At 44.7% G+C, this 22,935-nt stretch overlaps 1 protein-coding gene across 2 annotated transcripts; it reads right to left on the bottom strand.

The window, feature by feature from the left end:
• On the bottom strand, positions 388 to 22,911 carry LOC110408523 (protein DDI1 homolog 2). Of its 2 annotated transcripts, XM_021417317.1 has the most exons (10): positions 22,721 to 22,911; positions 18,679 to 18,808; positions 17,454 to 17,684; positions 15,083 to 15,209; positions 12,780 to 12,907; positions 12,022 to 12,150; positions 11,172 to 11,275; positions 10,582 to 10,771; positions 7,107 to 7,169; positions 5,072 to 5,208 (listed from the first exon to the last, which is right to left on the bottom strand). In XM_021417317.1, the coding sequence occupies exons 1-9, from the start codon at positions 22,856 to 22,858 to the stop codon at positions 7,153 to 7,155; spliced, it is 1,194 nt and encodes a 397-aa protein (XP_021272992.1). In that variant the 5' UTR covers positions 22,859 to 22,911; the 3' UTR covers positions 5,072 to 5,208; positions 7,107 to 7,152. The 2 variants fall into 2 exon arrangements, with proteins under 2 accessions (XP_021272991.1, XP_021272992.1); XM_021417316.1 differs by lacking the exons at positions 11,172 to 11,275; positions 12,022 to 12,150; positions 12,780 to 12,907; ... (2 more) ...; positions 18,679 to 18,808; positions 22,721 to 22,911 and having other exon boundaries at positions 388 to 5,208; positions 10,582 to 10,660.

Here is a 22,935-nt window from a genome sequence, read left to right as displayed (position 1 = left end):
AGGCGCCACCATGTTTACAAGCAGGTCTGGTGTTGCTGTATTCTCCACAGGTGGACCTTTCATAGTGAAACCATTTTGCTAAGCTGATGTGACAGCTTAGCATGGAGTACTGATGAACAAGGAAAGAGTGTGAAGAGCCTTATTTGAGCCAAGTCCATTTACTTAGTTCCTCAGAATCTTGAACAGCTTTTGGCATTACACCCTTACCCCCACTCCAGCCAAAAAGCTTTAGTCTGCCACACAAATACAGACACTCCCGCTTTGGTGGCCAGAGAAGGAGAGCTCGGTGAAGGGGTTGCTGAAGGCTGGGCAAGGGATGTGCGCACACAGCAGGGGACACACACACACACACACACACTGAAACAGAAGACAACTTTTAGACAGCAATCGCTCTTGTATTTTATTTTAACTCAGATACTCACCACTGCCCAGATTTTCCCTGATGTAAATCTTGCTTCTGAAAAATCAAAATCATTTCCTAATTTAGCAGCACACAGCCATTCGCTCAAAGCAAGGCTCTGGAATTAAGAGATTCAGATCACCAGGCTCGGACCAACTTGGTAAAAGAGGAGTTTTACAAGTATTCATCAGCTGAGGGGTCAGGCTTTGTTTCTAGCAGTTCAGAGAAAGTTACACAAGAAATTCTAGCAGTATTGATAAATGCTTCACTACAGCTTTGGCAGAAGGGCAGATTTCAAAAACTGTATTTGACAAAGAATAAAACTGCGCATTGAAGCAAGTTGGCTGATGCTCTAAAGCCTTTATAGCATAAATTCTGTATATGCAGTCTAAGCAAACATGGCCATAAAACTAGAGCCTTTAACCAGTTTGGTGCAAAGCAGCAGTATCTCACCTAGCTACTAGCAATTGCTTCTAAAAACATAAATGTGTAAATATGAAAAGGGTATAACATTGAATGGCTACCATCTGACGCTTCAAGGAGCTGACAGTAAATGAACCCACAGGCTAAGGGTGCAAGTTCAGCTCTCGCGCATCCAGGAGCGCCAACCTGCAGCTGGGGTTGTCAGTGCATGGACCACACGTACCAGAGATGGGCTCTCACACTGAGACCCACGGCATGAATCAGAAGCAGAAACACTGCTTTGAGTGAGGAGGCTCTGGAGCTGAGAGCTCCACTCACTGCGATGCTTTCAGTAATGAATCAGATGTGAATGGGCCTAATATTGAAATCTTATTTCCTAAAGCTTCTAGAGAGATCTGATGACACTGTCTGCACTCCTGTAGCAGTCCAAGCGCTACCCTTTACAGAATGGATTTTGATTATTTGGGGTGCTCATTCCAAAGAGTATCAACAAGCTTCACCGGGGATCAACTCTTGCTACCTGCGTGTAAAGATCACAAAGTTGTGATTGCCTCACTAACAACTCATTCTGAACAGAGCCTGCAGGGAATTCTTGATGCTGCTCAGGTAAGGGGTTCCCGAAGAGCCAAATGCTGCTCCCAACGCAAGCACAGAGCAATGCCTGCTGCTGAGACCACCAGTAGTGGGATATAAGTGAAGTGTGTCTGGGGACACCAAGCCTCGCTGGTACATCCACAACTCAAACAAAAGCTGCTTTCAACAGAGGAATGCCTTACAGCTCTCTAGAAAATAACGGATCTCTCGGCTACCTAAGCACCTAAGAAGAATCTGACAACCATTGCTCACCGACACACAACTCTGCAGGCTCATAAATGAAACCAAATTTGTTGTTTTTAAATGCCACCCTACATGAAAAAAAAGCTTGGCATACACACAGGCAATCCTGCTAAGGAGCAGGGAAAGCAAAATACCAGGGAGAGGTCTGGGACAACAAATGAAAGCGATGAACAAATTATGTTTCCAGCCCCTGCTGATCCATCACTTCAGGTCAAGCTCCAAAGCAGAATGATGAATGCTTCACACAAAGCCACTTCAGAGTTTTACGAGTGGGATTAAGTAAAAGTTCCTACTTAAAATTTGGTATCATATTTCAACCATACATTCCTGCCCCAGCCCCAACAGAATTTTGAGGCTCTGCTAAACCCTCAAAGTAGTTCACCTGAATAAAAAAGCATCTGATAAGGGCTTCCTACAGCACAGCCCCAGCAAGTCCTAATCAGGCAGGCAGCTCCCTAAGGACCTCAAGGACCTCCTGGAAGGCCACAGTGGTTGTAATGCAGACGCCATGTCAGTATGTGTGTTCCATAAACCCTGCCTGGGAGCCCCCGCCCTTTAAGAGGTATTCAATTAGTAGCCCATCAGCCACTACAGGCTTTCTGCAGTTGGTGAGAGGCTGATCATCCCCAAACATCAAGATAAACTAGTGCAAAGCAGATTTCTTAATTCTGCTGATCACAACCCCATGCAGCACATAGAGAATCCATCTTCCAGGGATAGATGCAATTAAAAGCCATGACACGCAGTTGCTTTGTTATGCAGTTCAGCATCAAGATTTTACCCTAAGTGGCTGAGCTTGTTCTTTTGTAGAGGGGAACGTGATATGAGCAAGGCTAGGAAAAAAAAAAAAAAAGATAAAATACTCTTTTCCCCTTTCCACCTCCCCTCCCCACCTACAATTGATAATCAGCACATCTTCAAGTAAGTTGGTACATCTCTTAGGTTTGCTGGAATCAAATTCTATCCCTTCCCTTTTTCTCTCCATCCCCTATCCCCATGATATAAACTTAAACACACTGACGCAGGAGCACGAAAGGGTTTGTCAAAAGCAGGCATCAGCTTTCCCCGTGCAAACACAAGCCCACGCTTCCAAAAACACTCAACACCCTCCCATTCCTTTTGCAAAGTTTTACACATCTGTGGGCACCTACATACCTTTAGTAGCTGCCATAATTGTTTCATTAGCATCACAGACATTTGGCTACAAGGCGTAGGAGAGAGAAAACTGGTACAAACACAAAAAGCCCATTTAGAAAAGTTTTGCATCTGCACCATACCAGACTCAGTGTGTGGTCTGCAATACCACGTGTCGTATCTCGCTGCTGGCTGCAATCATACACACACTCAATTCATTTCACAATGTGCTTTGCGCTGGACAGGATGGTGATCTTAATGGCTTCTGCTTCTTATTCATAACATTGGAGCTTATTCAAAAATTCTGCATTTAAATAAAAACATTAATTTTAATCCAGTATGTATAATTAAAAGCTATCCCGTCCACACAGTACATTTTCTTTCTTTTAAAAGGCCAAATCTAACAAGTGAAACAGAAGAGACAAGTTACTTTGGCTGTAAATAATTAAAAACTCTGACTCAACATTCTGCTTGTACGTTACAATGTGTAATTTAGATATGTCTTTTAAAAGACCCCCTCTTCCACAGTTATGTAGGAACAACAATACTCTTGGCTAGCAAAATGAGAAGAGCAAGATCTGCATTTCCGTCTGCTTGTTCCAAAGCCTCCAGAGCTTCTCGTGTGGTAAAGCCAGCACCAAGGATTCGATCAACATCAGCTGCAGGGAAAGCAGGTGGTGAAGCAACCGAGGGAAGTTCAGTGGACTCAGCAGGTGGGCTAGGCAGTGGGTCCTCACACCCACGCAATGAGGATGGGCCGTTAGGAGCAGAACTGCTGTTTCTCTCAGATGCTCCTGTGAATGATGCCCGAGTATCTTGAGATGTACCTTCATCCAAAGCAGGCTGAGAGGAAACAGTGTTCTGCTCCAAAGTCGGACTTTGGAACCATTCTGGCAAAACCTTTGCCTGCTCAGAGCATTGCTGTTGGTCAGATGTCCCTGCAGAAGTCACTACAGTCAAATCACTCTTACCTGAAAACTCTGGAGTTTCTAAAGCATCTTCTCCAAGAACTGATTCCATGTGACTGACAGACCCAAGACTAACATTTTCTATGCCAGAATCACAAGGCTTGCTCCCCTCTGCTTTTCTACCTTCAGACCTCACATTAAAGGAGGAACTACTCTGTTGCTGGCCATCTGGATCTGAGCCTTTCTGCTCATCTTCAGAAAACCCCTTCTGTTCTACTTGCTCTTTGTGAACCATTTCCAGCTGAGAGACTTCAGATGCAAGGAGTTTACATTCTCCTTTACAACTGATCATCAAGAGTTTGTGAAGCTCTTTCAAGGCTGATGCTAGAGAGAAACACGGCTCTTCTAAATGTCTACCCAGATCTGTGTCCTGTTGCTGAATGATAGAGGGGGAAGAACTGTTTTCAGCTGTTAAACTGGACAACTCATTACACTTTGTGGGGATTTCACTGGCGCTTTTAGACTGCAACACATCAGAGGTGGAAACTGGATCACTCAGGGAAGTTGCAGACTTCAGTGACTCCACCTCCATAGAAGAGGCATCTGAGTTCAGGTCAGATGCCCTTCCATTCTTGGTTTGCCACTTCTGCTTGCTTGCTGAGATGCGCACTTCAGCTACAGAATGCTCGGCTGTATCTACTTCCATATGCACACAACTACAGGAGGCTGACACTTGGATACTCCCTTTCACACAGGAAAAATCTGCTTTCTCCTGTCTACCTTCTCTCATATTTGCAGGAGGACTTTCTGGCTGGCTGGCTACACAGCCCTCTTCTTCCACAACAGGTTTCTCAACCCCACCAACATTGCCAGGAGATTCTGGGTCAGTTTTGTCAGTTTGTTTCTCCAGATGCTCAAACTTCTCTGGTTCTTTGCATATCTGATGGTCTATGGCAAGCTCGTTCTTCTGTTTTGGTTCCTTCTGTTCTGAAGGCAGAGATGCATCTTTTATTTGCCGGAGCTTAGCAGTGGTGTCGATCAAACTATTTTCTTTTGTCACTTCAAAAAGAGGTTCCTCACCATAGCCTTGTTCTATAGTGTTACATTCCATTAGACTGTCTGCAAGAAATGTTTCTTCAAGCATCCTCTGTGAAAGGCAAGCTGGACTGCAACAATTCGTCTCCTCTGTCTGGAGAGTGTGATCATTATTTGCAAAGGAAGAGTTATTGGAAAGATGCTGTAACATGAGAGGACGATCTTCTTCTGGGGTGATCTGGCATTCAGTTGAAAACTCAAACGACTTGACAGCTCTAGGATCAATGGGCTCTGCGAGGCTAGATTTGGATGAGCAAGTTGAAGCAGGGGCAGAGACAGATCGATCAAGTAATTGATTTGTGGGATTACAGATCTTAGAACTTAGTCCTGAAGACTGGATTGGATTTTTAAACCCATCAGAAGCTGGTAATGAGGGCATTTCCAGTGAGGTAGTTTCTTTGTCACTATTCTCTATACATAAAGGTAGAAAAAAAAAAAAAAGTAGTTAGGACATAGAAGCAGCACTGTTTTCAAGTATCTATACCTTTAAAATAGATGCTAAAAATGACAGTTTACATATCAGCTTGGCATACTACCTCCTCTTGGGAATTACTCACCATAACACCACTCTATTTATATCATTAGTTACTGCAAGAAGTGGTTAGACAGTCCCGAGTGCTCTAAGTATAACCAAGTGCAAATCCAGCAACTACATTTCAGGTGCAGACACTTCATTACTGACAATGAAAGACAAGAAGCCAGTTCTAGGGTAATTAGAGAGCTCATGATCAGAGGACATTTAAACTTCAAAGTGAGCAATTATATCACTGATAAGATGATGAAATCCCAACATCCCTGTTTATTTCTCAAAGGAGAGCATGATCTAAATTCCTCTTTGTGATACAGAAAGCAGGCTTCAGTGGGATACGTGCACACAGTATTTCATAGTGGTGCTTCACAGATGGCTTGCTCAAGCTGAAAATAACTTTACGTTTTCTTTTCGCCATAACCTTCTCTTTAATCAAGACCATAGGCTTAAAAACCTCATTACTTTTTCATCTGCTTATCAGTGCAGCTGCAACAATGGCAGCAAAGAAAACTAGGTATCCAGAGAAGCTGTTTTTCTTCTTCAGCACATTAAGGCACATGATGATTAGAAAACAAGATATCCAGAGGTAAGCAAACATCCTTCATACAATGTCAGCTTGAACTGAAATTGTGGATATAAAATTACTTGTCAGTTACTCGTTCTTCTTTTTTTGAGTTAACATTGTTTGCTGACAGGTAGAAAGGGAACTAGTAGCCAATTCATGCAACCATAGTGGCTTATGTTGGAAGAGATCTTAAAGGCCTCCTAGTTCCAACTCCCTGCCACAGCCACCAGATTGGGCTGTCCAGGCTGCTCTAACAGCAGGCTATGTTGAAGCAATTTTTAAACAACAGAAGCAGGCAGCCACCGAGGCTTTAATTACAGAACCCAGAAAGATCAAGGAGCCCATAGACTCCTGAAGTCAAAAGACCGCTATTTAGCAGATTATCACAAAATTCAAATAGATCAGTGTTAATGCAGGACGTCAAAGTATTACAAATTTGCACAACCAAGACATACTTGGTTTCACTTCAGACCAGATGATCATGCATGACAGAGCTAATGCAAACACTCTGGAATTACTAATTTCTGCTAATGTAACTGCTAACTGGAAATTTGTTAGTTGTGCACGTGAAGCCATTACAGGTTGAGCTGCATGAGAGCCCACTATCAGGAAATATTTCCATATCTTTTAAAATCTTTTAAAAATACTTATGTCAGAGAAAAGCCCAAGTAATCAGTGCCTTGGGGAAGCTGTAACATAAATGCTGCATTCATTGGTACGCTGCTTCGAGAAAGCAGCACACATATATACATATAGCAGCACAACGGTATTTAAGCTCATCAGATCCACTTCAAACTTATATTAGGACATAGTTTTTGAGCAGGTTCCACAGGTTCATTTTTGTGTATATGTGTGTATATGTTGCGTATGAGTTCCCTGAACTGTCAAGGAATTCATTGCCTCTGCTCAATAGAAGCTGAGGTTGAGACAACAGAAGTGTTTTAGGTAAGCAATGGGCATCACTTGAAAAGCACAGGATGGAAGGTCAGAGTTACAAGGCTCTCCTTTGCATGAACAGAGGGTTTCACCTTTCCCCATACATGCAACCCAGGTTTGCTGCCTTTGGCCAAGTGAAGCAGGATGTTCTCCCACACTCTTAATCAAACAAATTTCACATCATGTGGGCTTCTCCCTAGTAGTTTAAAGGGAGGATGGTCCTGCTGTGGGTAGTGTGAACGCTGTAGTGAAAGCTTATGAACTGATGTCTATAAATACCTGGTCTGTGGCCCACTCCAGCTGCAGTAAACACACACTACATGCATCAAGGCTTCTGACGTTCTGTTTGGATTAGGAAACAAACACACCAAACTCATGTTAGCATTCAAAGCACACAACATGCATGGTTGTTGTCCTGCAACATCGCAGCTCCCCTCCCAACCGTCCACAAAGACAGCACATGAGCAGCGGGAGCTCCTCAAGTTCCCCAGCTTCCAAAAGCAGGTCTGCCCAAGTGATTCGCTATATCGAATCAAAAATACCTCTGCTGAAGAACAACTGAAAGGTTGTTCTGCATTACCTACACTGCAGAGTGGTCTGCAAGTGATACATGCACTTGACAACATATATGCAGCACAAGGCAGATGTCTAGCAGTGTGGTCATTTGTTCCCTGCACAGCTGCATTCAGGAGACATGCTTCAGTGAAATGAGACGTGAAATGGCATCTCAGACTGTGCTCCCAGCTGCTCCTGCCCTGCAAGGGATCATGCCAGCACAGGCCAGAGATGAGCAAACACCACCTTGCTGCAAGTGGGAAGCAATGATCCTAGGGCAGAAAACCCAAAAAGGAACTGCTCCCTGAGTCACTGAAGAACAGCTTTCATGTTGTTGTTATATCACCAATTCGATCTTTGCTGAAAGAGCACTCATTCTTCCATTAAAGTTCTACTCTGTTCCGTGTCACATACCCAAACATCTATTCAGACCGTGCTATAAGATTCGTTGCATATGCTCCCTTTCCCATCCCAAAGGACTCCAAACTCAAAGGTCCTAAGCACATACAACTGCTTAACCTCAAGACTTTCTCTTTTTACTGATATCCAGGAGTACCAGTACTGGTGAGTGCTAAACATGCTCATGTACAGCCAGGATTTGCCTCCTGTTCTGTATCATGGAAGACGCCTGCCTTTTGCACCTTAGGTACTTGTTTCTTTAATTCTCCATGGGATAAAAGCAGTGCACTAAATGCTGCAATACCACACTTCCGATCGATATACATTGTGCACCTGCTGCTGCATTTTGTACCAGAGTAATCTTTTCTCTTGGTTGCACATCTGACTTTAATGCAGCTACAACAACTTGGCAATGCTGAAGTGATCAAAATCCAGCATTATCCTGCACATTTTCAGACTGCTCATCTTGGACATGGGTGGCAAAGAGGCTTGTGACACAGAACACAGATAAAAACAAGAGAGATCTTCTTCTATGCAGCAGTACTATGTTCAAGCTCTCAGCTTCCGAGCCAACACTTTAGAGAGGAAACAGAATAGTCTTTTCACTCTGTATTCAGGGTCTGATAATCAGGGACTCACAGTCACTCTGATGGCAGAAGTAGTTGGTGTGCTGCCAAGCATTCCTCAGCATGCTCGTCCTGAGACTTACTGTCATTTTCTTCCCAGGGTACACACAGGAGCTGAATCCCAGCCCCATCAAGGATACCCATCCAGCTAACACCAGGAACAAACTCTTCTCCACACAGTGCATCATCAGGGATAAATTCCTCTTTGTATTAAGAAAAGTCTGAGTTGCACATGTGGAGGCGAGGCCTTTCTTACATCAAGGCTGCCTGGATGAGAAGCTGCACGTGGGATAAGCTACTTGAGAACTCTGATAGCCTGCAGACGTACAGAGCAACTTCTTTTGTACCACTCAAGCTGCTATGAAAGATCACAGGCCTTGTGAGTTTCCTTGGTGCTGCATTATGTTCTCTTTCTCCCACTCTCCTGTTTACAGCCCTTTCTCTTGCTTTTTTCTGGTGCCATCTAGTAGCAGTTAATAGTTTTGGAAGAGAGCAAGAGGGTCTAAGTTCATATTCTGACATCTCAGAATACAGCTAATAAGATTTCCGCAAACCAGAGGCTTGTAAGAGGTCCAAGGCTTGCATATAGTCCATCTAAACAAGACCTACCTTGCATTAGTGTTCGACAGGTATTAAGTGAATGTACAAAATCAATTTCCTATTCCCATAAATCTTTTAAATGCCTCTAGGGCTCACTAGCAATGGAAATGGTAAACTGCTGATTAGCCTGAACAAAATCTCTTAGTTTTTAGAACTGTACTGGTATATAAGCAGCTATAAGTTATTTTAGACACTTTTCATTTCAAAGCACTTGCCTAAAATGCTTTAATTACAGAGACACATTATTTCAGGCCGAGAGTTTTGCTTTCTCTCTGATCCTTTCAGCAGAGAACTAAGTCCAACCAACTTTGATGTCTGCAATTTTAACTGGAGAAGAGCTGATCTCCACATTTTCTCTTCCAGGTTATGTGAAGAGACATGAGCCCAAGCCAACCAGTCTGACCTTTAGGAATGTCAAAACTCAACAGGGAAAGGACAAATTTCTGTTTATCCTCTTTACTTGCTGCAAGTTAAATTAATAAGCACTCAAAGATTGGTTTAGAAAGTCAACCCATTTCTTGCTGGTATACTCAAGTCTGGCCTTCCTCTGGAGCATTTCTATCTGTGGGAAGCTTACATGTCCAGAATAGAAGAAAACAGTTCAAAAGGATTGTGACATGTGCTCTTCTTATGTAAGCCAATTTGGTTATTTGCAAAAAAAAAGTCACTGATTACACTTTGGACAATCAAGCAGCAAGTGGAAGGTGTTAAAGAAAAAAAGTGGTGCATTATAACTTTTTTTATATTTCTCTCTATATGTGTATATATATATATACACGCACACAGTTATCAGACTTTGATTTTTAATCATGCTTCAGCTAAAAATCAGAGAGAAAATCATTCAGGAAATCGACTTCATCAGTTTAAGCACAGCGAAGTGTTTTGCACGTTTCTAAATGTTGCCGTGAACTTGTGCTGCCTTGGAAAAATAGGTGGGCATAAGCTGCAAGTTAACACATACTGCTACATTATAGCTCCTTAGGAGAGGGGCAGAAATCAGACACTGATGTAGTATCAGATACTGCACATGTAAAACTCAAATAGCTGCTGAGACTGGTACTCGTCCTGTACAAAGACCTGTACTTATTGCTAGGGCTCCTTTATTTTCGTATGCTGTAGCTGTTAAGAATTGGATTGGCGAAAGTCACCAGAATACTGCCGTTATGCGAGGCTGCTAAAACAGAATCTAACTGATTTGTGTACCTGACTAAGCACAGCAATTCAAACCATGTGAACGGGTGCCAGAGACAACCACTTATCTCCACACCTCTGAAGACCAAGGTATCAGAGCTGCTAGAAAGTTGCAAGGAGAGCATAAACTGAACAACAAGCATGCCCAAATGCCTTCGTGCAGACAGATTTTGCTGTACAGAAAGGAAAAGACTGGTGCAGTTAGATGACATAAGCAGGAACAAAGCCTGTTTCTCTCCACCTTTTGCTCACCGATGCTGCATTAGACTACATCTGTAAACTGAGAAAAGGAGAAGGGATCTTCCAGTGACTGTCAGCAGGCATTCTGACACACAACAAGAAAACCAAGCAGATTAATATTTCATCTGGGCTCGTTACGATACCTGCTTCCTCTACAGACTTCTGTATTGCTTCTGCTAGTTCCTGGTCTGCAATCTCCTCTGGCCGCACATCTTCCCGCCCGGCCCCATAAGCCAGCCTGGCACACTCCGGAAGCTCGCCCTCTGGGAGGAAAGTGGTCTGTGAGCCAGTCGTGCCAATCACCAGTACATTCTTCTTGAGATCAATGGAACACTGCGAAAGAGCACTGAGACATCAGTTCCCAGAGAAGAAAGAAGAGACAAGGCTGAACAATCCATTTCTAATGGGAGCAGCTCATAGCAGTAAGCAAAATGGGCAGGGAGCATCAACTACAAGCAAAGGCCTCCATTTGACTTGTTTTGCATTTAATCATTCAGTTGAAAAGCTCTGAGCGTCTTTGATCCGAGCAAAAAAACTTCAGAGAGCAGCCAGACAGCCTATACATACATCTGTGATATACGTCACATAAATATTTCTTTCATGACTGGTTGAAAAATAATCTATTATTTCCTCTTCCCAGAAAATCCTACAACATTCCCAGGTACGGCGCTCAGACTGTGCTTAGTGCCTGAATTGGAAAAGCTAATAATTGTTTCAGAACTGGTTTTGCTACCTGATGCCTCTTAAGCATATCCAGTCCGAGAAGCATGTCCATGGGCTGCTCTTCAAGGATGGAGAAGGAACACGCTAGGAAATCCCCTTCGATCTGAACCTGAGCTGAAACACAAGAGAGAAGAGTCACCACCTTGCAAGCTACAGTGCAACACATTATGTCTTCCATCCCCTAGGAAAGGCTTGTGCAAGCATGCTAGGTAGAGCTGACATCAGGGCTCTGATATAAAGGCTTGGTCACAAGAAGTCCAGCTGCGAGCAAACATCAGGGATTATCAGGCCTACACTGGTCTTGGCTAGTTAATTATTGTCAAAGCTGATCTGCTCTTAGAGCCTTAAGTACTGCTCATCTAAGCCTCCAAGCTAGAGCTAGAGGAGCTACGCACAGTTCATTAGAGCACAAGTCTAAGAAGCAAGAACAGCAAAAAGAATCACTTTTTTTCACACAACAGGGACAACCTTTTCTCATCTAGAAAACCTGCACACAAATGCAGACTTCTGGAGGAGTATGAAAAACTCCACTAAACTGGAACCCTTCCTGTGCAACTCACACTGCCCAACAGTCACACCCCAGCAGGAAATACCCGGCTTTTTCACATTAACCCCAATTCTGCAGTCAGAGTGAACAGTTTCTCAACTGCAGGAGCTGCAGGCTCCCTCACCTAAAAGAGTTACATGAGACAGAAGCTAGATTACTATGCCCAAGTCAAATGAACATATTGCAGATACGCTTTTATATTACTCTGCAAGTTTCTAGCAACTATAGCATCAAATCAGATACTCTTTGGCGCCAAGATTTCAGGAAATACAGTCAAACTGTTGCTAAAGCTAAGAAGAATGGCAGTACTTACCTAAGTGCACTCTGCCAATTATCTTCTGCGTGCCTACCCCTTTAGCAATGCCAGCCCACCGCCGATCCACCAGCCTCATTATGTTGCATCTTTCAGCGCAAGCTTGGCTCATAATGGTCATCTGGGCACCTAACAGCAACAGAATTTGTGTTAAGTCTTGACAGGGCATCACAAATTAAAATACTCTCCTGGAAGGGCTTAAGATCTTGGACTCGGCAGCTGGGAAACCACATCACCTGCATCAGGCAACTGTGTCATGGCATAAAAGGCTTTTTTTTTTTTTTTAATGAAACACTGCTTTGAATTTACGATGCATACACTCACAGATGAGCATGGACAGTAAAGTACATACTGCTGTAGAGCTGGAATAGCTCTAAGTACTTTGCCTTTAATGTGGTGGACAGGAGGTACAGCATTAAGGCTGGCAAAGTTCCCCTATCTGTAAACTGAGATAAGACACACACACACGGCAGTGACTGTTTTGGCATCGCAGCCATCACACCAGGAATTCTCACAGGAGTCCTGATCTGAGGTGTTCAAGCACTTATTTCTGCTGCTCCACAAACTGTCTCCATAACTGGCTCTGTTTGCCTCAAAGCCCTGATTGTTCTGAAATTTTAATTATGTGCTTTAAAATCTTGTAAAACAGTGCTTTATTACATAAAAGGAATATTTCAAGCAAAAATTTTGAGTGTTTATTCTCTCCATCAGTGAGGGAAACGAGAATGGAGAAAAAGATGAAAGTAGGAGTAATTCACCTGAGTCAACAAAGGCTTTCACTGGATGTCCGTTGACTTTACAGTTAATATACAGCATCACCACCTGGCCAAAGCTCTCAGGCGCCTCTTCCATTGCTATCGTCATATTTTCTTCAATATTTTGCTGTCTGAATTGAATGGAGAAGACAGAAAAAGAAAATCAGACCTTTCATCAGCAAAACCTTACAAGCATCCCTCTGATTTACAGATCTGGTAATCCCACCTGCTGCAGTTTGCATCAGCTACAAACAGCATTTTTAAACCACAACAAACACTGCTTCCTTAGCTAAACATAGCTTTCTCAGCAGAAGGATTGCTAGTAATGATCTTGGCTTAATCCAGACATACCGACTCACTTCCCTTGTAGCCAGGAGGGCTGCTCCTTCCCACACCTGCACCTGATGACCTGTTTGCAAGAAACCTGTCATCACAGAGCTAACCTGGAAAACTTGTAAGCAAAAACCTGCAAATTTGTTAGTCACTTTAAAAGAAAACAAGGCATATGATGAAGATGTTGCCAGTAGCTACAACACTGGGATCCCACAGAGCAGCTGAACATTAAAATCCTCCAGTGCTTCCCTGGTATTTTGCCTCTCTCAGGCAGAGGACAGGAGGCTCATAACTGAAACCGCAGCAAGAACACTGTCATGAGCATAAGCTTCACTGCAAATTCAAGCCTACAGAAAAAGCACTTACTGAGAAGCTCATCGTGGCCCCGACAGTAATCATGAAAGCACTGGATATCCACAGTGACTACATCTCAAACAGCTTTATCTATGAAGGGACAAGGGTTTCCCATTTTAATGCCATTCCATGTTTCCTCCTCAGAAGGCAAAGGGAAAACCAAGCTCTTGCCTTATCCATTTTCTGTAACCTTCCCACAACAGGATGGGTAGATGTGTTTTTTTTTGGTGGGGGAAGCAAACAGCTAAGTGCAGCTAACAGAGACCTGGTTCACCTGGGAGCTGAAGCCCCCTGCTACTAGTCTGCCCTGTGAAACAAAGAGCCTCACATTGTATTGTCTTTTGCTATTCCATCTTAAATCAGATATAGTGCAGTTGATCTGCAGGTTCAGTTTTCTTGTTGAATCCATTATTCTGTTTTCTCCATGCTTGATGCTCCATTGAAGGTCAGAGATGTGTCCCAAGAAACTGTGATGCTTGCAGGAACTCCCAGTCAATCTCAGACAGAGGACAGCTGATTAAGCAAGAGTTCAAGTAACCAGAGAAACTAAACGGGTTGTGAAATCTGGGGGCTGCTAGATGCCCAGCTGTTACCCAATAGCTTCACAACCTTGGACATATTCCCTTTATCTGACCCAATTCCCCCTCATATACTGAGCAAGGAAAACATTCCTTTGCCTGCAGGCAATGTTTTATCTACAAATTCATGCACTGTATTTTTCAGCATTGCTACACTAAGCCGTTATCCAGTACCAACAGCTTGTCAGTCATAATGCAAGAATGACTTATCACAAATTGATTCTGGTTATGATCGACAACAAGCCCATATCAGAAAGACATTTCCTTATCAAGGACAAAACCATCAGCCATGTTCTAGCTCAAGGATTTATTATCCCATTTAAGAAATTACACCTCTCCCCAATGCAATTACACACGGAAGACAGAAAGAGGGAGCAAGGGCACATGAGCAAAACATAGAATCATAGAATTAGCTAGGTTGGAAAAGACTTACAAGATCATCCAGTCCAACCATCCACCTACCACCAATAACCCCACTAAACCATGTCTCTCAACGCTATATCTAAATGTTTCTTGAACACCTCCAGGGACGGTGACTCAACCACCTCCCTGGGCAGCCCATTCCAGCGCCTGACCACTCTTTCAGAAAAGTAGTGTTTCCACATGTTTCTATAGATCTCTTCTGACAGCAGTGAGGTGGGAGGAGACACTCAGACCAGCACAGGTTCTCAGGCTCAAAACACGTCCAAGGCACCTAAATACCGCCTCTCAAGGCTTCAGCTATTCAGCAAAAAGCAAACCCAAACTCACCGCTTTCTACAACTCTTTACTGGTTTCAGAGTAGCCCAACTTAGAGAGCTTTGAGACCTCACACACATGGACAGCAGTGCTGCTGCTTTATCTGTACACAACCATGTGTCCCCAATTCTCAAAAGGTTGCCAAGGTGGCTCAGCGCACCACCCTGAAAGCAGATCTCTGTTTTAAGGCAGGATCTGCTTTCTGAACACACTCCTTGTATCCTCCAAGCTGGAGGGAAGCACCCTCTGGAAAAAAAGCACCATGAAGACCTCCAAAACCTGCCAGTGACTTTGGTTTGCTACCTTATGTCTTCTTCTATCTTGGCCTGTGCCTCAAGATCAAAAGGGTCAGCCGAATATAGTCGGATCCTCTCTTGTTCCCGTCGGGCTCGGTCCTGCTGTTGCTCCAGCAATACCCTGGTAAATTTCTCTGCAGTAATAAAGAGACATAGGAATTCTTTTTACTGGAAATTACTCTTACATATCATGTTCTGGCACAGCAAACACTTCTTTTTGTGTCAGCATGCACTCAAGGATAGAATCAGCAGCACAAGCACAACAGGCTTCATCTGAAGGCAGCAAGGATGGACCTCAAAATATTTGTGCCAAACCTGGGAATCTGCCGAGATGAAAAAGAACTGCACAGAGCCAGTCCTCCTTGTGTCTGCTGCCAAACACAGCAATGCCACTGAGGCACAACCAAACTCAACTGCCTTGTGCATCCTCTTCTGTAGGAAAAAAAAAAAAAAGGGCAGCAGGGGCAGAGGAAAAAAAAGAGAAAGTATTTAAAAGTAAGAGCTGCCATTAATACAGCAATTTATTGTTCTTTTGTAGCAAGGGTTGCCTACAAAGAACTCCAAAAATCTGGAAAAAAACAGCAGATTCATTACACCTGGAACAGAGATCAGGAATACAGAACTCTCCCTCAAGTTTCTTGTTTGAATTGTGCATGTGTATAACTTCCAACAGATACAGAAGTGAGATTTCATAGCTCTGAACAAGATGGCCCATCTACAAGAACAGCTTGCAAAATTGACCATATTTTCCACTCAGCAATCTGCTGAAAAATAAGTTTGTAGATTCAGCAAAAAAAAAAAAAAAACACTCAGAATTCTAAGGCATAAAAAGAACAGAACTTACTTTTAAGCCCAAGCAACACAGACTAAACCACAGGCATTACAAACCCTAAAGATGAATTCCTATTGATGTAATCAAGAGGTGCTAGGAAGGACACTTGCTAAAGGTTGTGGGTTTGTTTCAAGAAGTGCAGTTCCCATAAATAAACTTTCTGGCTCAGAGACAGTTACATGCTCAGGAAAGCATTTGGTGGCTGTTTTGGTGTTTTTTATTCAATTAAGTTTCTGCAGAGCAGGTGCTTTCTGATGTGCCCGCAATACATTCAGCACAGTCACATGGTACACATCTATTCATACATTTGGACATCAGAGTTAGAGCAGGACTGGACCTGTGCCCAAACACTGATAGTAGCAGTACAAAACCATGAGAGTACAACCAGACAAAGCCACTTCCTTCTGACTGCAGCAATTTGGGACTGAAAACGCACACCTGAAATAAAGCTTTATGTGCGTAACAGACAAAACAGATCAGCAGGTGAGCCAGATCTGGGTGTCCTGGGCTTAACCTCACGTCTCGTGCCAGCAGCAGCACATTCTTCTCAAGGTGATAAGAAAACCTTTCTGCACTATAGACGCAACACTCAGAGGCATGAAAAAACATGAGAGCACAAATGTGTTTAACTACGGGGATATGAGCTGAAGTCAGAAGTAAAAAATGCAGTAGTCATCAACATCCATGTGAGCTCCCTTCTAGTGCTCTTTTACAGATAAATCACTAGCATGTAACCCTGAAAGGAAAAAAGTCTCCTGCTACATAGTCCTTCTCTTCATTCATTTCCCAAAGCTCAACCAGATTTACTTCCTATCTAAAGGCTTCCAGAGGTTCAGAAGGGCATCTTTCAATGCCCAAAACACTACTCTTGATACTTAAAAGGGGACTTGAGTTCAAAGCTTTCATCAGATGAAGAATGAGGCAGCAAGATCAGCTGCTGAGAAAGTGAGGGACACTGTACCAGAATTCATCTGTGCCATGTGAAGAGCCCAGTATACACAAACACTTTCAAGATTAAGAGAGATGTTTACATTTATGACTACTCCTAATGGAAACGCTCCCTAAAGACACCATCAACTTGTTCCTTTTCCACTCTCTCTTTGATGTCTGCCTCTTCAGCAGCTAACCACTATGAGGAGATGGTCTTAGGGCGTACTGCTCTCAGCTGAGCTCTCACTGGGCTCTGGGGTGCTACAAACACAACACCATCAGTGGAAGCTGTGCATTCAGAGTCTTAGAATAAAAAATTCAGGAGCTGAGCCACTTGTGCTCATAGAAACTCAGCTAATCCATGCACTTGTATTTCAAAGCATTTTTGGAGCTTTTCAAAAAAGCCAAACTGGAGAAACAATGCCCACATTGCTAGAAAGAGTCTTGTTAGAAAGAGAGGAACTCTGCCGTCAGTGCTTACAACTAGCACCTTTTATGAGCATCATCAATAAGCCAGCAGCGACTATCCCAGGCAGCTAAAAACCCATGGCTACCTTGTACTGAAATTGAGTTGACAGATTCAGAACCGCCTTGTGCAGCTAAAAACCCGACTTACCGAGGTCTCCACTGAGCAGTGCCTCCGCCAAAGGTGGATTGCGCTCCTTCAGCAGGGACAGCTCATGGGGATTTGCGAGCAGCATCTCCCGTAGCAATGCAGGATTTTCCAAGCCCTGAGGGAACGAAGGTGCATCGGGAGGCGATGGGCGAAGGCGCTGTGCTGGTGGCTGACGCTGCTGAGCTGATGTCCCGGGAACTGCGATGCTGCTGAAGTCTATCCTTGGCAGACCTGGAGGGAAAAGAGGTCAAATGCATCCGTGCTTCTTATTTACAGTTCTGCTCAAAAAACTAAGTAGAATATCTGTGGGATGGGTCAGTCTTAATGCTACAGCATTAAACTAGACCCTTTCAACAGCAGTTTGCATCAGAAGCATTGCCAAGCAGGCAGCTTACTGGGTTAGGAATGCTGGCATGTATTTATGTAACTGGTCTACTCTCCTGTCTGGCCTGCTCTGTGTCCACAGAAATGCACTTTTTGAATCATAGACTAGTTATTTCCAGCTTCACAGATGTGAATACCACAGAGGGAACACAAGGCAAAACCCCGTGCCTAAGGCACTTCCGAATCTGACTGAAAAGAAAAAAACAGAAAGGAAAAAAAAACCTCAGGGGAAAAAAAGAGCAACATTTCTGCAGACGTGCGTTGCAGGTACCAACCCTCCAGCTAAGGCAGGAGGACAAGAACCTCACCCAAGCCCTCCTCAGCCAGCAATCCCTCTTTTCCAGTGATCCTTTCAAGACATGGACTTGACAGGAATCAGTGCAGAAGGTAGGACAGAGGTAAGACCAGGAGTGCACTCACATTATTCAAGGAGTCTCTTGCTTGTGTCCATGATTGCATACCTGGGTTTGTTAAGATGCAGTTTCTCTGGGTATTTGTCAGAATACAGATTCAGAGCATATATTGCAAGAGCCCCTTAATGTGTCTGAGCCACACAGAGCGCTCATTACTGCACCACTCCACAGAACGGGAAAGGAACAGGCAGTTGTATGAACATTCACACACCTCCACAGAAACTGCTGTTATGAACAAGTTACATTAGATTTCCCAACATTCCCCAGAACAGTGAAACCTTTTTTGCTTTCTTAGAATCACCAAGCGACAAGCCCTTCAGCTAATTCTGGAAGTCCCCCATCCCAGCCGCAGCCACCCTCCCTCCTGAAGTTCTGCCTGGCAGTGAGTTAGACCTTCAGATGTTCAGAGCAAATGCATCATTTCTCACCTGGGAAGCGGATCGAAGGTCGTGGTTCTACGGTATCTTTCTGTCGTAAAATCACCACGTCTCCATCTTTCAAGCCATAGGAGGCCAGGGATCTGTTGTTGTCAGTGAGAGGCCTCTCTGCATAGACTATCTGCTCATGAGGAGAATGCAAGGAGAAAACAAGATGCATGACAAAGCAGATGAGGATCTGATTTTCTTTTTAGAAAGAAATTCCTTTTTTAGTTTCAGTCACTCCTGTGGGCCCACCTCAAGCCTCAGAACAAGTGTGCAATTCTTAGCACAGGCACAGACAAGCCCTGCCCAAGCACCTCAACCTCAAGAAGCAGTTGGACAAGCACCCAGCGTCGGTCCTACCCAAAGCCAGCAACCAATTCTCAAAGCCCAAGCATCTCAGAGAAAAGCTTCTCTCTTAATTAGAGGCCAAGATCTTTAAGGGAAAGAACACCTTGCGTCAGATCTGTTTGACACACATTTCCAAAATCACATCTCTGCTATTACCCAAGTCGTGGCTGCCTTCCATAGCATTACCTTCCCCCAGGTCTGCATCTCCTAACCAAGGACTCAACTGCATACATGCAGGCAGCATCCATCAGGACAGATATTGGACTGAATCATCTACAAATGAACCATTTCTTCCATTACCCACAACACAGCTCCCCAAAACAACCGGTTTTTACAGAGAACTCAGTAATTAGCTCAGCCAAGCCATTTCTGTTTTACTTCAGGGATGCAAGTCCACTCAGACTCAAAGCGTCAGCCTCCAAACACCCCACTGCAACCAGTGGCAGGAATTACTTTCTTTTGACTATAAAGCACAAAGTCACATCCTTTTCTATGATTTTCTAATCTGACTTAACAAGGGGTACAACAATTAAATAGAAAAACATGCTGATATAACCGTGGGAACATTTCTACTAACATTAGATCTGTAATACCTACAGATGTCCCAAATTACTCCCATGCTTTCCTTGAAATTTCAGTGGGCAATTACTGCAGACGTGCACCGTCACAAGACTTGCCTGTGACCACAGCGGCATTCTGGGCTACTGATTCCACAAACCCATTGCCATTTAGTTAAAATGCAACCCGCAGAAATAAAGATGCTCTTTAAAGGAACAGAAGCTCTGCTGAAGGTATGTCTTTGGCATCCCAGTAACAGTGTCTGTTCAGCATTAAGCCTTCTGTGCCAGAACCATGAGAACAGGAAAAACACACATGATTAGAAACAAAGGTGAGATCTCTACCCTCTCAGTAACTACAGCATCAATGGTACTGCACTCGACCGGCTTGTGGGTCCCTTTCAAAGTGCATACGGGCCCATCTGCAAACTACACTAAGGCATGCAGACACTGCTCCGGCAGCTTGCAAGATTTTACTGGCATTATTAAGGTTGGCTCATGATGGGTGCATCCTCTCACATGACCACGCACATGGTCTGAGTCCCAGCACTGCTGTCTGCAGAGAAAGCAAGCTTGCAGCAAATCCCAGCTGCAAGCACAAATCATAAATGACAGTTTCTCTGTGCAGACACTCTAAGAGATATGAACTAATCAGTTTAAGTGAGGTTTTACCTCTGTCATCTTGCTAGGACTGGATTTACGAGCATTTGGCCTTAATGCCTCAGACAATAAATTAAGTGCTGAGCATTCACTCCACACCCATCAGTAGCGTGGCTTAATACACTTTTAACTCATTCCACTTTGCTGCTAAAACAAACTGATTTCATTTCACTGCATTCCAATTACCCGGTTTGCAGCTTACTCCAGAACGCGAGCCATAAGCCAGCCAAGCACCAAGCACACACTCCTCCAGAGGTGACCTGGGCAAGGAAGCAGGCACCCACACCACGCACCAGTTGGATTCTGCACAATGGCAGTGGGGAGAATGTCTTCAAGGAGTAAGGAAGCCCAGTCACAAAAATAAAGCTCATACAAGAAGGAACATCCTTCTTTCAGAGAAGCCCACAAAGGCTATAAATCCGACCCAACGCATACACATAAAGAGATGAAGGATATGCCACCAACACAGAAAAGTGAGTTTTAACTGCAGACTCCCTCTTCTTCTCCAGAAAAGGCATCTGCTTGATGCAAAAGAGAAAACAAAGTGAGCCCAATTATTTCCCTCTGCTCTTCCTTCTCCATCTCCCCTTATCAGCACAACTCACCTGCAGCTGCACACGCTATCTTGTGCCACCCTTCAGTCCTCTGCACCTCACAGCCATTGGCTTCAGCACCCATATCTACCCCAAACTGCAGTGCTCGGAATGAATTTCACCTAATGATAAAGAGTCAGACTAACACTCTGTGGTCTACATCACCCTGCATGATCCTCTCTATTAAACGCATCTTCTTTTTCATGTCAGGAAGCCATCCATAAAACAATGAGTGTTGCAGTTATGAAAGAGCTGCAGTAAAACCAAATTTGACGGGTGCAACACAAGGTCCCATGCTGTCATGTGGTTTTGGGGGGTAGTTTAGGCATGCAAAACCCTTCTACACAACTGCTTCACTGATAATTTATGTTTCTATAGCTTTCTTTCTCCTGAAGATCCAAAGGACACTGCCCAAACACTGGGCAGAAAGAGCAGGTGAAGGAACAATAAATTTACACATTTACATTTACATTTAAAAAATTTAAAAAAAGAAACAGAATAGCTTATAAATAGAACAGAAAGCAAGCAGAAGCACTCGTGAAAAGCAGAGTTGATCCACGTTACCTGTAGTCCCTGTAATCACAAAACTGCAGCAGTTTAATTGCAGCAGAGCAAAGACTCAAAGGGAACTCCCAGCAAAAGCAAGCACAGAAGTACGCGACCCCTCGTTATCCTGAAATAGATGCAGAGCTGGCAGGTCACTGTAACGCAAGAGGGGCAGCTCTGAAAACAAGGTCTCTGAGCCACCAAGCGCTTTCAGCCTTCTGAGGGCAGAGGATGTCCCTGTCACCTGCCGTGGGCAGGGGCTGCTCCTGTCACCTGCTGTAGGAGCCATCAGGGATGCTGGTGCCTCACCGGCTGTAACACAGCACTGGGGGCTAGCCCAGAAGGCAGGAGCCCTTATATACACTACTGCTGCTCTTTCCACTTCCCACAGATTAAGAGCTTTTTCCCTAATGCAAAACCCACGTAACCTCGATTTTCTACTCCTGCTTTAGAAAACAAGTTAGGCAATGGTTTCATTCTTGGGTTAATTAACATAAAAGCCTACATCAACACTGTCCCTTTACACTTTCTCAGGAGCTTCTCCCAGTTCTCGTAACTCAAACCACCACTGTCTACATCTGCTCCTGGAACACACAATGTTGAGCACAGGTTCTGCTGCACAACAACCCCCACACGCCAGCATGTTGGTCACAGAACCAGAGGGGATTGTGCCTCTCGTCCTTGCCTCTGAGCAGCAAAATCAAAGCTTCACAGGGGCAGAGGAAAGCAGCCTGAAGCCGGGTGAGGCACTGGGAACCTGCTCAGCAGGGCACACAGCTTTCCTGTCTTACAGTCCTCCCTTCCTGACTAATATTCACTTGACTGGAAAAACACTTTCTTAATGTAGAGTGGGAAATGGCTCGGGAAGCAAATGCTTCAGGAAATGAAACTTCACAAACTTCGCCAAGCGCGCTGAGAAAAAGCGACAGAGCTAGCATCACCCTGCCCAGCAGCACGACGCCTGCGAACAAACGGTGACAAAAGGCAGAAAACAGACTGAGAAATTCCCTCGGGGGCCCAGAGGCACCCCCGGCACTCCGCAGCCCAGCCCCCAGGAAGCTCTGTGACCCCAGAACCGGGCGGGATGGGGCTCTCCGCGGATGGGAGCAGCGCTGTGGCCACAGCCGCCTCCACAGCTTCCAGAAAACGGGGGAAAAGCGTCCTCTGGAAGAAGGGGGAGGGGGCGAGAAGCCCACAGCTGGCCCTTCCTTCCTCACTCCCGGGTACTCAGGCACGGAGGACGCGTTCCTCCCCACGCAACCGCCGGCCCCAGGAGGGAGGGAGGGCCTCGGGCGGACACGGCGCACCCCGAGAGAGGGCAGCGCGAGGGAAGCGGGCCCCGACCTGGCTCTCGGCCGCTGGGATGCCGGACTCGAGTTCGCAGAGGGCGCGGAAGTTCTGCAGCTCGAAGTCAGCGTCCACCTGCAGGGAGAAGGTGAGCTCGCTGCGGTCGCGGCGCAGGCAGAACACCGTGAGCAGCATGGCCGCCCGCCGCCACCGCCGCCGCCCGCCGCAAAGCGCCGCCGTCGCAACGTGCCTGTCGCAAAGCGCCGCCGTCG

The sequence above is a fragment of the Numida meleagris genome, chromosome 20 (genome assembly GCF_002078875.1).
Source record: "Numida meleagris isolate 19003 breed g44 Domestic line chromosome 20, NumMel1.0, whole genome shotgun sequence".
Classification (NCBI taxonomy): domain Eukaryota; kingdom Metazoa; phylum Chordata; class Aves; order Galliformes; family Numididae; genus Numida; species Numida meleagris.
Note: the sequence above shows the minus strand (reverse complement) of the source record. Positions and strands in the feature narration are given on the sequence as shown.

What these genes read in the sequence shown, in the direction of transcription:
- LOC110408523 (XM_021417316.1), bottom strand. Translation starts at nt 5,176, where the DNA reads ATGCCCTCATTACCAGCTTCTGATGGGTTTAAAAATCCAATCCAGTCT.